Source organism: Dipteris shenzhenensis, chromosome 28 (assembly GCF_047967505.1).
Source record: "Dipteris shenzhenensis isolate YYH24624 ecotype China chromosome 28, Dip_SZ_1.0, whole genome shotgun sequence".
NCBI lineage: Eukaryota > Viridiplantae > Streptophyta > Polypodiopsida > Gleicheniales > Dipteridaceae > Dipteris > Dipteris shenzhenensis.
The window spans coordinates 43,293,773-43,310,018 of NC_141623.1; the positions used below are offsets into that span (position 1 = coordinate 43,293,773).

The window sequence follows — 16,246 nt, forward strand, 5'->3', positions numbered from 1 at the left end:
GGAGTCCTTCTGGATTCAAATGGGTGGCAGAGTCAATAAACACTTTTTCTCTACTCTTGGCCCTAGACATAGTAGAGAGAGTGTATCCCAACTTATTGACTCACATGGGGTTTTACAGACAGATCTTGATGATGTCTTGCGCATAGCTTCATATTTTTATGCCGCCCTTTTTACTGTTGATCCTGAGACACGGGATAGAGAGGATGCTAGACAGGTTATTTGGCAGAGCATCCCTTTGTTGGTGAAACGGGATATGCATGTTTTGCTTGATGCACCTTTCACCACCACAAAGTTCAGCACTGCACTTTCAGCCCTTCACAAGGGCAAGTGCCCAGGTTCGGATGGGCTTACCCCTTCTTTTTTCATTGCATTCTGGGATATGATTGGAGACTACATTACTTCAGTCCTGCAGGGCATTTGGGACTCTGGTGAGATGCCCGGCTCGCTTACAGAAGGTCTCATCCACCTTATCCCGAAAGGAGGTTGCAGAAATCTAGTGTCCCAGTGGAGGCCTATCACACTTGTGGGGACTTGTTACAAGATTCTGGCCAAGGCAATCAGCCTACGATTGCAGCCCCTTCTCCCATATCTTATTCATGACACCCAGACGGGATTTGTGCATGGAAGAAGCATTTTTTATAACATTTTCTCTTTCTGGGAAGCCTAAGAGTGGGCCATGCAGAGCGGCTAGAATCTAGCCATTCTACTTTTGAATTTTGAGAAAGCTTATCACAGACTAGATTGGGGTTTTTTGGAGGGCACCCTTCTACGTTTTGGCTTAACTGATGCTTGGATCAGAGGTGTTTCCTCTTTGTACAGATCAGCCCACAGCTAGGTACTTATTGGTGGGGTAAGGGGTGAGAGATTTCAGATTTCCAGATCAGTCCGTAAGGGATGCCCCTTTGCTCTTTCCTTTTTTTGTTCGTGGCCGAAGCTATGAGTATCTATGTTAGATCTCAAGCTGACATCTTTGGGCTGAGACTTCCCATTAGAAGGGAAGAGGAGTTACTTGACAGTGAGTTGGCAGATGACACAACAGTTTACTTGGATGCCACTCCACAGACGCTCACTTCTTTCAGAACAGCATTGGATTTATTTTGCTTGGCGGCTGGGGCGCAGATAAATTGGCATAAATCCAATGGCTTTTGGATCAGTGATGAGGACACTCTAGTTTGGGGGCTTGACATAGGATTCACTTGGGTTCAGAGGGGTGTGCCTGTCAAGTATTTGGGCTGCCAGGTCGGCTTGGATATTTCTTCCACGCAGCAGTTTGCTCCCGTGTTCGAGAGCATCAAGAGGAAGCTCCTTTTTTGGAGCTCAACCAAGCTGGATCTTGCCTCTAGAGTTGTGGTGGTCAACCAGGTCCTCTTGGCCACGGCCTAGTTTGTTTGTTCTTGCTGGTGCTATTCTAGGGACTACATCACTCAGCTCAGGAGACCGATCATAAATTTTCTTTGGAGTGGGCTTGATGGCACAACAAATACCTTAGCCAGGGTGGCTTGGGAGACCCTCATACTCCCTACATAGAAAGAAGGTCTCAATATTATTGATCCAGATTTACAGGGCAGATTTACAGGGCAGAGCTTTACTATGCAAGTTGGTGGTGCGGGGACTTATGTCAGGGCAGGAACCGTGGAAGGCCTTTCTTATTAGCAACATACAGAGGTGCACACCTTCTTCAAGAGGAGACTGGATGAGCAGTATTAGGTGGATCTTCATCACAGCACACCTAAGATCACCTTCGTCCCCTCTCATGGTTGCCATTCTGAAAGCATGGGCCAGTTTCAAGAGCACTCTTCGGAGGATTCCTCCTTCCTCTCGTGAAGAGATTGATAGGCAACCCATCATGTGGAATGACAGTATTTTAGATGATCATGGCAGACCACTTGGTGCCTCACTCTACATGCAGTGGTCTAGGTGGGAGAGGGGACCTGCATCATCTTTGGGGTCTTGGAAAGCTTTCCGCAGGCTTCGGATGCTTTAGTTTTTAGTGGGCAGGATGGTGGCAGATTGCTCAGATCCACATATGACATCTTGCTTGAGTCTGCTTTTCAGCCTATCAGGGTTGTAGGTCTTTTGGTACAGGGATCAGATTCAGAGTGGTTCCTCGACGCAGACCCCCGGCTACTCTCCACCGGGTCTTGGAGGCTTTGGCTCTACGGGGGAGTTCCCATTAGGTATTTGCAGTGGGACCTTGGAGAGTGGGAGTGGATTGACGCAGGGCATCGAGAGAAGAGCATCCCCTTCTTTCGTTACACGGTCAGTAATACCAGGAGATTTCAGCTCAGTAGTAGAGGTTGGAGACCTTCTAGAGTTCCTCATTGGGAGACATTTGATATCACTGCGGATCTGCAAAGGTATGAAGTACTTAACTCTCCGACTCGAAGGAGTGTTACAATGGAGACACCCCACGCAGTTGTTGCTATCTTTAGGTGTTGACTACATGTCGACAGGCATAGGTCGGTAGGCCTTGACCACATGTTGACTATGTGTCAACACAAGTCAGCCACACGACATGAGGGATTGACCACATGACACATGTCAACCACGGGTTCATCTAGGAGTACCATATCCAAGGCGGTCATGCGTCGACACATGTCAACCACAGGTCAACCAGGAGTACCATGCCCAAGGTGATCTCATTGAGAGCTGCGCTCATGGAGAGTGAGCTTAGCACATGGAGCAGTCGGGAGTATTTACAATTGCACATGGTGAAGACGTGTACAATGGTTCAGTGGTGTGGTGATCTAGCTCACCTGCACATGGAGTATCTACACCACCCTGACTAGAAGAGGCTAGCGAGTTAGGGAGTCAAGAAGTCGCCGGAGCCATCAAGAGAGCCAGCGGCGCAACAGCTATCCTCAACAGCTAATGAGAAAGGAGGATGACTAATCGGGAGAAAAGGGAGAGATTGTTAGTGAAGAGGGGACCCTTCAAGGTAGGGGATGAGGGCGAAGGAGAAGGTGGAGAGGGGAGGGGGGATTTAACATTCAGCATTGAGCATTCGGCATTCGGCATTGGAGTGAGAGAGAGGAGAGTGTGAGTAGAGATAGAGGCTGGAGCTACGAGCTCGCCAAGGGGAGAGTGTGGAGAGACCTGTATGTATGCCTCTGTCCACTATGGGGATAGACCTGTGTGTTCTTGTCACTTGTGACTTGTGCCTGTTGGTGCTGGTCCAATGATATGTACTTTGGCCATCTTGGTCACTTTCTCATTCTTCTTGTCTCTTTCCGATATGGGTATTGTTCACTAGTGTATGACGATGTTTCTTCTTATGCTTATGTTGTGGAGTTCTCATGTGATTGTCATTTTGCATAGTGCACTCGTACGTCGCTGTTCACTGCAGTACAGCCTACAACACCCGCACACCATTGCAGGGTGCACTCTGCGCGATCCACTGCATTAGAGCATTGCAACACTCATGCTTCTCACGCCAGCGGCCTTTGGCCTCCGGTAACACCTCTGGAAGGATAGGAACCCCTCCCCTCAGACAAGGAGGTTGGGAATGGCAGAAGCCATCAAGGGATGAAGCTAGGGAATGGCTAAGGAGACAGGAAGACAACCAACAGGAAGGAGGGAAGCAGATTTCCAGCCAGGAGCAGCCGACCAGGGGAAGGTGAAGGGGGAAAAAGAGGGAGGATTGGTGGCATCGCAGCATAGGCACATTGGAACTGGAACATAGAGAAGGAGTGGAGAGAGAGAGGCGAGAATCAAGAGCTCACCTAGTGTGTATCTTCTCTTGGGTGTATCAGTCATCTGGTGTAACTCTCCTTGGTGTATGATTCATTCCTCCTAATGATTTATGCTTCTTCCTCCATCTCTGCTCGCTACTCTAACACTTCTCCATGCTGTGTTCTCCTCCCCTCAGCAAGTAGGACGTCCCAATGGTGTCACCGATGGTGCATGATGCAAGTGTCGGACGATGGTGTCAATGATATGCAGGTGATATGAGTTCAACAGTGATGTAAGCAGAGCGAAAGACTAGAGTGGAACGAAATCACAAGAGCCAACCCTGGACATAAATGGAACAGAACTCAAGCCACATGACATAGGGTCCGTATACCAAGTGAAGGGAGAAGCTTGCAAAAACCTCACAAGTCTTCATTGGAGAGCACAAGAACATCAAACAAGGATATGGCAGCTCAAGATCGGGTACAATCTCCCTTCTGGATGGGCTGGTCAGGCTTCCCCATCTAGAGTACATTTCTTAAAGAAGACCTATATTAAGTATGAAAGAAACCGATACTTGAGTAAGAACACTTATGCCATGCACAGTATGCAAAAGCCAAGAAGGTGACTGAAAATTCCAAATCAAACCGTGAGGGGGACTTGAAGAAGAAGTTGGGTGTGTCCATTATTCGAGGAAGTGTACCCTTTTTGAAGTTGCCGATCTGAAAGAGCCCTAGATACTCAACCAAGCAGCCATCATGTATGTACAATATTCATCCATATGCAAGAAAAGGTCTGACAAGGATGGACCTGTGTGTGAGCATTAGCCTCTTCTCCAAAAGATTTGCCAGGCATTGATACTGGCAATGATCTCTCAACTTGTATCCCAAAGGCCCTTGGGGAGCTTTGAAGTGGGAATATAGAACTGTGTCCACCAAGGAACAATTTAACATGACAGTGAGAATAGCCCTAGAAGAGTCTCTTCTCATTAAAAACTTAGGCCCACTCAATGATAGCCAGGCTTCGGAACCCAGGTAAGGTAAAGAATGGAAGGAATAAATCTGCCCATAAGCCTTGCGCTCAACAGCACCAAGGATCTACTCCAAAAGTTTGCCTCCATTTATTAACAGCAATCCTGCCATGAATATCTTAGCCAAAAGGAGGGAGAGTTCTTCCTATTATTAAGAGATCTCCACAGAATTCTCCAACAAGACTCTGCAAATCAATAGAAATCTGAAACCTCTCCCAATGTGGTGGTCTAGAGGGTTTCCAGCTGCTAGCATGAATCTGAGATACTATTTATTTTAAGCACCAAGAGTGAAAAACAAAGAGAACAAAAATATCCCTTTTCTGTGAATTAAAGGGATTGATACACATAGATTGTTGAGTGAAAATTATCATAGGCCTTATAAGTTCTCTCAAAAAAACATTGCCCATGACATAGTATAATTATTCAAAAACCCATTTCCATATAACTTATTGGACATCTCAATTGGTATCCGTGCTTTTCATTTTTGATGATCTGATCATGTATTCAAGTCTCAAGATACCAATCATGTTAGTAATAAAAATTGAATGGTCCACTATACCAATTAAACCCAATGTAATTATGTTTGACATGTAAATATCTCACACACACAAGCATACGAGGATCATCAACCTCAATCATATATCACTCACGATATTGAACAAGCTAGCGTGGCAAAACAAATGCTAAATCAGGCATCCCAAACTAAATCCCACAAAATGAATCCTCCAGATCCCCATCGCACCTGGTGTGGCTCCACTTTGCAATATGTTTCTCATTTGAAGCAAGAAATATGACGTAAGATAATTTGTATGAGAAGACCATCTTGGTGGAGACAAGGGATGGGGGTGGGGAGGCTATGAGACAATGAAGGCAACAAAAATGAGTAAGAGGAAGGGAAATGACAACAATAAGGATACGAGGGACGACACAGGACAAATAACAGAAATGATAGAGAGAAGGCATCAAGGGAGAGGAGAGGAGGGGAGTGAGGACAGATAAGGATTTGGGCAAATGCTATGGTGGTAACAAGCTTGGGATGGTGTAAGCTGTAGGGTGATAACCAGAATTTTCCACTCATGCATATTTACTCATCATTCATATATTTAAGGCTTCATCAGAGTCTAGCATTCTAAGCACTTTGTTTTCTTTTTGCTAGAAAGAGAATAGAGAAAGTGAGCTGACTTCACGTGGAAAGAAAGAACAGAATGCTGAAGAAGTAACAAACCTACTCCGAGAGTATGACCAAGACATCAAAACACGCATGGAAGTTCTAGAAAAACTACAAGTAAGATGTAAGAAATTCTAAGATCACGTTTAGTTCAAATGGAATGGTTAGTTAATAAGTGGATTCCTTAAAATCTCCCTACGGACCTAATGTGAAATCTCTGAATCCTTTTATGTTTGTTTTTCTTTCTTCTTCTTTTTTTTTGGGGGGGGGATGTTAGAATATGAAGCCAAGTTGAGTCAGTTTGGTGTGTTCTAGTGTGAGTTCTAGTCTAGTGTGTTCTATGGATGCCACATGTCATATTGGGAGTTATCCCATATGCATAGGTGTTCATATGTGTGTGTGTGCTCTTATATAAGCGTTGTACTTGTCTAGTGTCAAATCAATCTAGTATCAAGCTACAAGCTCTTTGGTCTACATGTGAGTACTTCCATTTTTGTTCATTGCTCTAGTCATTTCATTTCCATTTCATTATGTCTCCTTTTGAGTATCACTTCCTCTCTCCCTAGCCTACCCTCTCTCTCTCCCTCTTTCTACCATGTTCCTTCATGTGGTATTAGAGCCTCCCTTCCTACCTTCCCCTTCTTCTTGCTCTATCTAGAGGATGAGAGAAGCCCACAAATGGAAGCTCCCCTCTTCTCTAAGGTAGAGCCTCCCTCGCCATGGTTTCTCGCCATCCGGTGTCCTAGTGATTGCTCCTGGTTCTCGTTTGTGAGTTTAGCTCACTCCCGCATCAGTTCGTGGTTCTCCCTCAGCATTGGCGGACATTCCTCATCAGTTGGTCGCCACAAACTTGTTTTGGAGCAATCCAACGGCTGTTTTTGACCTTTTGAGGTCCGATTTTGACCTTTTTTTACATTTTGGCACTACCCAAACATAAACGACCGTGTCCTGCACCATTTTGAGGGGGGGGGGAAATAAATTTTTTGTTCGTACAGCTGTACGGACCTCTACAAGCGGATGCACGATAGTGCCAGGAGTCCATACAACTTGTGAGAAGGCGATTCCGAGCAGTTTTAGGCTATTTTTTGGCATTTTTTGCCCAGATTTGGACTCCCGTGACCTCCAACAGTGATTTGAGCTTCCTAAGCTTACCCACAAGTCATTTCGACTGTACCGACACTTCGGTACATTGACTTGAGGCTTCCGACAGCGGGAATACTCTTTTCACACCTCGTCATCTCCTACAATACATTTTCGCTAATTTTTTTTAGCACTTTCGCTCATTTTTTTTAGCCTCTTCTATGCATTCGGTGACTCTTTGATCGGCACATTGAGAGTCATGAGGTGATCTCCCTTGGTAGTTGCTCCTATGGCCTTCATCGACACATCATTCGAGGGCATTCTCGCCTGGTTCTTAACCGACATACCTCTTTGCATCAGGATGTGCACACTCTTGTGCGGTAGCTACTTTGGGCTCATGGGTTCTCTGCCCTTGCTATGCATAAAATGAATGAAACCTTTTATATTTTTTATATGTTTGAGTTAAAGGTTCTCTGCCTTGAGTAGTCCCTCTAAAATGAATGTTTGAAGAGTCAATAAAGGTCGTCTGCCTTGGATAGTCCTACTAAAATGATGTATTTCTTTTACATTTTTGGTGTGTGACTCCATGTTTCTAGTTAGTCCCTGGAGTCAAGAGGGGGGATGTACTATGGGAGCCATGTAATGGTATTGATAGGGTCTAGTTATCAGGCCTGGCATATGAGTTCCATGGTGCATTGGTCTTCTAGACCTCTGAGTTGTTCATGCATCCATGCTGAGACATGAGCCTCTGAGTCATGTTTGGGACGTAAAGCCATGTGAGTGCTCAGTCCGACCTCTGAACCATGCTTAGACTTCAGCCTCTGAGTTGGCATGGGAGCCATGTCTAGTCCAGACATTGCACAGTTTAGTAGTCCTGTCACTATCATGTTTTGTCCTTGGTTCCATTCCAGTAGTCTCTCACCTTGTCTTCATGGGGGGATGTTAGAATATGAAGCCAAGTTGAGTCAGTTTGGTGTGTTCTAGTGTGAGTTCTAGTCTAGTGTGTTCTATGGATGCCACATGTCATATTGGGAGTTATCCCATATGCATAGGTGTTCATATGTGTGTGTGTGCTTTTATATAAGAGTTGTACTTGTCTAGTGTCAAATCAATCAAGTATCAAGCTACAAGCTCTTTGGTCTACATATGAGTACTCTCATTTTTTGTAGGAACAAAGTGGAGACAGGTTGTGAACACAAGTGAGCAAGAGTGCACACACAAGAAGTACTTGGTATATATAGTACCCAAGTACTACTGGTCAACCATAGGGTTGACTTTATGCCTACAACACCATATCTTTGTAATCTCTTACAAATCCCCCCTCAAAGATATGGCTGAAAGTATTCTGGAAACATCTCAGGTGTACCCTGCAATACCTAAAGCACCATGGTTGCACAAATGCATCCAGATGGATATGCAACCTATGGGAGTACATGAAAACAATGTCATTGTGAATCACTTCACAACCTCTCTTGACATTGTGAGAATGTCTCTGATCCCCAAGCCATGTCGATGTCGTAAGAAAAGATTTGTTGACAGGGCTTTGGTGAAGATATCCGCCACATTGTCCTCAGATGGACAATAGATGAGATCAATGAAGCCATAAGAAATACAATCCCGTACATAATGATAATGATTTTCAATGTGTTTCATGCGAGCATGAAAGACATGATTGTTGGCTATGGCAATGCAACTCTGGCTGTCACCGAAAATAGAGTTTGCTTCGCCATCCAGTGCATGATGCAAGTCATGCAAAAGCTTCCTTAACCAGCAAAAGCTTCCTTAACCACATTAACTCCGTAGTGGCTTAATTTGCAGCTTTGTACTCTGCTTCACTAGAGGAAAGAGAGACTCGCTCTTGCTTCTTACTGAGCCATGAGATACAAGCTGAACCCAATGAAAAGCGATAGCCAGTAGTGGACCGTTTGTTGTCAATGTCCCTTGACCAATCTGAGTCAGTGAAACCACTCAGCTTTAGATCACAATCTGAAGCATAATGCAAGCCAAGAGAGAGAGTGCCATGGACATATCTGAGAACCCTCTTTGCTGCATTCCAATGTGTGATCGTGGGACAATGCATGAATTGGCTCAAAAGCCCTGTGGCGTAGGCAATATCAGGCCATGTGAAGCATAGATATATCAAACTACCAACCAACTACCTGTACAAAGTGCCATCAAACTTTTCAACAGCGTCATGCTTACTCAACTTGAGTCCCTTTTCCAATGGAGTAGCCACAGGCTTACAGTTCTCCATTTTAAATTTCTGCTACAACCCCTTCGAATATTTTGTTTGTGACATAGAAATCCATCATGGGTCTGCCAAAATTCAATGCCAAGACAATAGTGCAATAGGCCCAAATCTGTCATGTCAAAGTTGTGACATAAAGTGGATTGCATTGCTGTAATTTGCTGCAAATCACTGCCAATGAGTATAATGTCATCCACATATAGTACCAACATGACTAATTCTGATTTTTGCTGCAGAACATACAGATTTGGCTCTGTATGAGTGTTTACGAAGCCCTGGGACAGCAAAAACTGATGTATGTTCTGATACCATGCACGAGGTGCTTGCTTCAGCCCATATAGAGCCTTCATGAGCTTGCATACCTTGTGCTCTTGTCCCTTCACCTCAAAACCTTGGGGCTGATATACATAGACCTCCTCTTTAAGATCTCCATTGAGGAAAGCGGTCTTGACATCCATCTGGTATACTGACCAAGCATAAAACGCAGCAAGAGAGATGACAAAACGAATGGTGGTCATCTTGGCCACTGGAGCAAAAGTCTCCTCATAATCTATCCCCTCCTCTTGTGCATACCCCTTGGCAACCAAACGGGTTTTGTATTTCTCAACTGTGCCATCTGCATGGTATTTCACCTTATAAATCCATTTCGTGCCAACCACATTTTTCCCAATGGGCGCATCAACCAAGTCCCATGTGGCATTCTTCTCAATGGATTTAATCTCAGCTTCCATAGCTTTCTACCATGCTGGATTATGCTGAGCATCCTTGAAGCTCAAAGGCTCATTTTCAGCTTCCATCACTGAGGTCATCAAAGCAAAATTGACATTTTTATGATTTTTCTGAGTGCTGGCCGTGGTTTTCCCCAAAGTAGGCTGATCCTTAGCATCTTGAATGGTCAACCTTGCCCAACATGGAATAGATTTCTTTGCTGTACCACTCGGAGCTGCATCAACATCTTTAGTGGCCTCACGACGTTGATAATGCCTCCAAACATGTGGCTGTCTATTCTCATTAATTGGCTGCAAATCTGAAACATTTAAGGAAGAGCCATTCTCAACATGTGGCAAGCCATCTGAACTATGAGAAGTAGAAGGGGAAGCATCAGGAGACTCCCTCTCATCATCCTCAAACTGGATGATGTCCAAAGAGGTGTCATTGTATGGTGGCAAGTCTGCACTAGCAGGCTGCATGCACTCATTCTCAGCAAAGAGAACATCTCTGTTGATTATTACCTTCCTGGTAGCGGGATAGCTTGAACTGCTTGCATTTCCCTCCTTGGGCTGAGTTGTATGGCTATGTTTTGACTCAAAATTTTTCTGAAATTTGCCCTTTCCACCCATGGCAAGCGCTTGCTCACCCTGACGAGAGGCTTTGGCAAAATTTGAGCATCTCTCCTCTTCCTGCAACAAAAGCCCAACTAACTCATCAAACGAGAGTGGGGCTACCCTGAGAACAGTGGTCGACGAATGTGTCATATGAGGGCACTAAGCTATTGAGAGTAATAGAGACGAGCTTCTTGTCTTCTATTTCCTCATCAATACTTGCAAGCTGATCACGTAGATCAATGATCTTGGCAATATGATCAGTGATGGCCTGGCCTTCCTGCATCTCGAGATCCTTGAGCTGATTTGTCAAGGCAATGGCCCTTGCCTCATTCTTAACATGATACATGTTTGCCAATCTTTCCCATGCTGCCTTTGCATCCTTGCACGACTTGATAGTCGTCATAATGTGCCTCTTCACATTTGTGGCAATCAAAAACATCGCTTAGACACTGCGGCGGTCACCTCATCCCCACTAACAATATCCCACAAGCCCTTACCAGCCAAGTTGTTCTTAAGCATGAATGACCACAAGGCATAGTTTGGTCCATCCAGCTTGTCACCCTTGGACAAATTGCCAAAACTGTCTGAAAGAGTCGACATGATGCAAAATGGGATACCCACAAGCTGCAAATGTATCTGCAAAAAGAACTACAAGTCCCAAAAGTGCAACTGGCTGCAAATGTGCCTGCAAATCCCAAACTAATATTGGCTGCAAATGCAAAGTACGACTGGCTGCTCTGAAATGCCATTGACTGCACAATGCAATCACTGCAAAAATGGCATCAATCAATCACTGCACTCTGCTGCAATCTGAAGTGCAATCCCAAACTGAAAATGCACAACCCAAATCTGAAAGAGCGCACCCACGAGTGCTCAAATGCATCCAATGGAGCTCAAAAGCATCAACAACTATAAAGTAACTGCAAATGCGCCAACAATGCAGAGTATCTGCAAATGCACCTGAGAGTATAAGAGTATGGGCTGTAAAAACAGTCCCGAAGCAAAATACACAGCTCAAAACACTTACTGAAAGTGCACCTTGGCCCAAAACACCTACAAAACAGTCCACAGTCTGTGTGGGCAAGCTGGAGATGACAAAGGAGTTGAAGTGAGCTGTTTGGAGCTGAATGAAGCTATCGGGAGTACTTTTGAACACAATACACGTGTAGAGAAGAGCCTGGAGAGACGCCTGGAGTTGCTAGAACACACCTGGGAGAGAAGGTCCATATCTGAGCAGAAACGCCCAAAAACAGTCGAACATTGCTCGAATCGCCTTCTAACAAGTTGTACGCGCTCGAAATCAGGTTCCGACAAGTCGTACGAACTCACGGCACTGTCGCGCAACTGTACGGATAGATCTGTATGGACTGTACGGACGGGAAAAAAAACAGAAATTTTTTTTTTGCCTAAAATGGTGCGGGACAGGCTTGTTTGTATGTGGGCAGCTCCGAAATTTCAAAAAATGTCGAAATCGGACCTGAAAATGTCAAAAAACAGCCGCTGGACTGTTGGAGCTACCTCAAGCAAAAGCTGGAGAGCTGAATGTGAGAACCAGAAACGTGCACTGGAGCACCAAGCTTGCGGGAGTCTTGAAGCAAGCGCGGGAATGGGTTCTAGAGACGGAAGCGCTCTAATACCAAATGTAGGAACAAAGTGGAGACAGGTAGTGAACACAAGTGAGCAAGAGTGCACACACAAGAAAGCTCCAATAGAAATGTTCCAATGAAACAATGCAAGTACTTGGTATATATAGTATCCAAGTACTACTGGTCAACTGGTCAACCATAGGGTTGACTTTATGCCTACAACACCATATCTTTGTAATCTCTTACATTTTTGTTCATTGCTCTAGTCATTTCATTTCCATTTCATTGCTCTAGTCATTTCATTTCCATTTCATTATGTCTCCTTTTGAGGATCACTTCCTCTCTCCCTATCCTACCCTCTCTCTCTCCCACTTTCCACCATGTTCCTTCAAGGGATATAGACCTCTATTAAGTATGAAATAAATAGCCAAGAGAAGAAATTTATTTCAAGACTATTTGGGGTGGTTTGTGGGTTTTAGGGACATTGGTGCCAATGGCCATACTGGGATTTTTTGTAAACCCACTTTCACTAATAAATCTAATTCATCCTACAATTAGGAAGCCTCAGTTATAGAGGTGTCCACATGGAAAATTGTAGTGAAGCGTTCCATCTTCACTTATCCAGCCCTCTATTATTTTAATAGTTCTTTAGGCCTCTTTTGAGTCTTGACTCCAAAACTTTAAATGTAATGAAAGTCATGTATTTCTCATACATTGGATTCGTCTTGCCAAGAGCAAAGTCCACTCCCATGGAGATATAATCTCCAAATAAACATTTGTACAAAGCATTAAAACCATGACCCACCACATTGTCTAGGAAATGTAGGAAGTACGACACATAGTGGATGACAACCTTTGCTACTTTCTTTGTCTCTGTTCAGAAACAAATTCAAGATTATGTTTTTTAGATAGTATAGAGAAATAATGAAAGATAGTGCCATAACATATATACCACCATCAAAAAATTTGGACCCCCTCTTGTGTTTTCTTTGATCTCCTCTTGTGTAAAACTATAAAAAACAATCAAGTCCAATTGTGTAGATGTAAATATTAAATCCACTCAAAATAACCTAGTCAAATAGCAATGTTCATGGAAGAAAAATAATGTATTATCTGCTCCTCCACTGGAGTCCTTTGTTTACTCAAAATAACCTAACCAGATAGTAATTTCCACGCATGTAAAATCATGTATTAGTTGTTGCTCCAGTAGAGTCCTTTGTTTGATGTGTAGACCGTTCTTTCTTTACTTTTCTTCGATGCTATGATCATACTCTCTTCTAAAGACTTGTCCAACTGTGAATTCCATCCATCATGGGCAGTTGGCAAGCTCCCATTATGAGAGTGAATGCATTCTAGGCAAGCTCTTATTATGAGAGTGAATGCATTCTAGGCATATGCAAAATGTGGGATTTGCAATCTCTATCCACCCCTTGCACTGTCTTGTTATCTCTATATCGTTTTCTCTTTCACCAAATGGAAGAGGTACCTTGAGAACAATCATGTAAACAACATTACAATAAACCATGACGTCCTAAACAGTGTGCATGTTTTGGAACAAGGAGCTACACATTGTTACTATGACATGAAGAGTCAAGAACAGTCACCAAAAATCACATTGAGGGCTATGATGAGGCAAGGAACTCAAACAAAACTTTAGAGTAACTCTCAAATATATTATTTGCATTGATAAGGCATTCCTAAAGCTTGTCTTAATTATAGCATGCTCATTAAGTATGCTATAAAAATGTAGGATCTATCTAAGCAATAGAAAGAAAAGATCAAGACCTGAAATTGAAAGCTTTTTTTTTCATGAAAAAGACTACTATTAAGTAGGAAAGAAACCCATGTGAGCAAGCTCGAAGTGGAAATACATCATGCTGGGCATGAGGGGAAAAAACACTCTAGAGGAGTAAATAAAAATTCAGAATGAACTGGAAAGAAACCAAGGTTGGGGCTGAAAATGCCACCTCAGCCTTGTTGTAGTCTCTGAGAAAAAGTCTGAGAAAAAGGGGGAGCCCCTATATTCTGTGAGGAATATAACCCTCCTAGCAGAGGCTGCCCGAGAGGACCCCCACATGCACACCCAACTGGTTATCAGAGTGTGAATGGTATCAGCCCAAATACTGGCCAGGGTGTGAGAAGGGTGGACCTGTGATCCATCTATGGCCTCTGTGCATCTGGCCCTCCAAATCTACGAAGCCGTAATACTAGCCAATATCTCCGAAGCTCCACACCAGCGTGTACTGGTCTATAACGGGAGATAGGCACATCCTCCAAAGAGCAAGGCTCGACTAGGTATTGTAGAATGGAGATGGCCTAGGAAGCATCCTGCCACTCATAGAAGATCTGAGCTTCACATCCTAGGAAAAGGCCCAAGGAAGCCCTTTCTACTGCTCCTGTCTGCTGTAAACTGCTACTCCAAAGAATGTGATGATCACAACACCTTGCTGCCCTAGAACACAGCCAAGGTCCAGCCTCTAGGGAACTCAGTCTGCAGCTCACCTTCCACTCTCCTTCACCCCCAGTGTGAGGCCCAAGGGAGTGGCTTCTGGCTGCTCCTGCTCTGGCTGAATGTTGTTCCAAGTGATGATGATCACAGCACCTTGCTGCCCTAGAAGACAGCCAAGGTCCAGCCCTTCCTGGCTCAGTCTGCAGCCCTTGTTGCACTCTCTCACCTCCTGTACATAGGCCCAGAGAGTAGGCTTCCTACTGCTCCTTTCTGCCCAGAATTGCTGGCTATGCTGGATAATGAAATGAGGCAAGTGCCTCTCCTTTTATAGGGCTCAAGGCCCTTTCAAATGGACCGACCAGCCAGCCCAAAATGGGCCGACTGGACAGACCTGGTTGGCTGGCCCAACCGACCTGGTTGGCCCAGCCCAACCAGCCCTATATAAGGGCCCTAGCCAAACCCTTTTGGGCTGCTGCTAGGCTCCCCTTTGCTGCTGCTGGGGACCCTGCTGCAGGCTGCATACCTGCCCATAGACCCCCACTATGCTGCGCTATTTCTTGGCTCCCTGATCTGCCCACACGTGTGCGCCTCAGCTCCGTACTGTTCCGTATTGTTGCTGACGTCATCCGTGAGCTCATGGCCTCTTCTCTTGGGTCCCTACTGCTGTCCTCTGCTCCGCCTGATGCTCCTGCAGATCAGCCAGGTACCCTCCTCTCTTCTTTTGGGGCACATCCTGCCCTAGGTCTCCCTCCCCCATGCTCTCCTCATATGGGGGCTTACAGATGGGGAGGTGACCATTCCAACACCCCCTCTCACCGACACATCCAGGCCCAATGCCAACACGTCAGTGAAGATGCTCCACTGGCTCCTTGGTCGTAGTCCTCTAGAACTTTTTGATGTCGAAATCTTTTCTTGGCTTTTCATCCAGTGGCTCCTACTCCACTAGGTCTGGTTCCGCTTCCGCACACCATCCTAGTACGTAGGTCCATCTTTGGTAGCACCTCCTGGCACCACCTTCCGTCACATTCCTGCCTTCGAACTCGAGCAATCCAGCCATCACGATCTTCCACCAGTTGTCCCCCTCATAATGAGTGAACAACCTGGATTCTTCCAGGCACCATGCTCTTAGGGTCTGTTTCAACCCGTCCTTCCTTTGGCAAGGTCTGCAACAAAAGTACATCTCCTGATGGCCTAGACCACGAACATTAAACGCACCTCACTGAACCTGAGTCACCCTCCTTCTCGCAAGGGCACAATCCTCCAGTCATGGAAGTCGATTCCCAAGAGCTTCTGAATTAGGTTCGTCCTTCAGCAAGGTCCCTACCTTCAGGCTCCCACACCTGTGAGCCTCCTACTTGGGCTCTGATACCATGTTAGACAGTGTGTGTGTATGGTGTGGAATCACAAACTTCTTAACATAAAATAGATGTGCAGACTCATCAATAGACGATGAACCAGCCAGACAGAGAAACCACCAAAATAATATATTTCTGTCCAAAGCTATGGACACAATACAAAAGAGATAGATCCAGAGTCCCACCAATGGTGTGGTCCTCTGATCTTACCACAAGGTACTTCTCTTATCTGCTGGCTATCTCTAGACTCGAGCCCGCGTGCTCCACCTCAAGTGTCTGTAGACTTTCTGTCCAGAATGGTTCTCTCTACCTTACTGCCTGTAGATCAGCCTAGGT

At 44.9% G+C, this 16,246-nt stretch overlaps 1 protein-coding gene across 1 annotated transcript in view; it reads left to right on the forward strand.

Moving 5' to 3' along the window:
* LOC147883595 (uncharacterized) overlaps nucleotides 1–16,246 on the forward strand; it is a 205,074-nt gene that overhangs the window by 101,103 nt on the left and 87,725 nt on the right. The window contains exon 9 of the mRNA XM_087399525.1: nucleotides 5,856–5,984. Coding sequence (XP_087255651.1) covers nucleotides 5,856–5,984 — 129 coding nt within the window. The remainder of the gene's footprint in view (nucleotides 1–5,855; nucleotides 5,985–16,246) is intronic.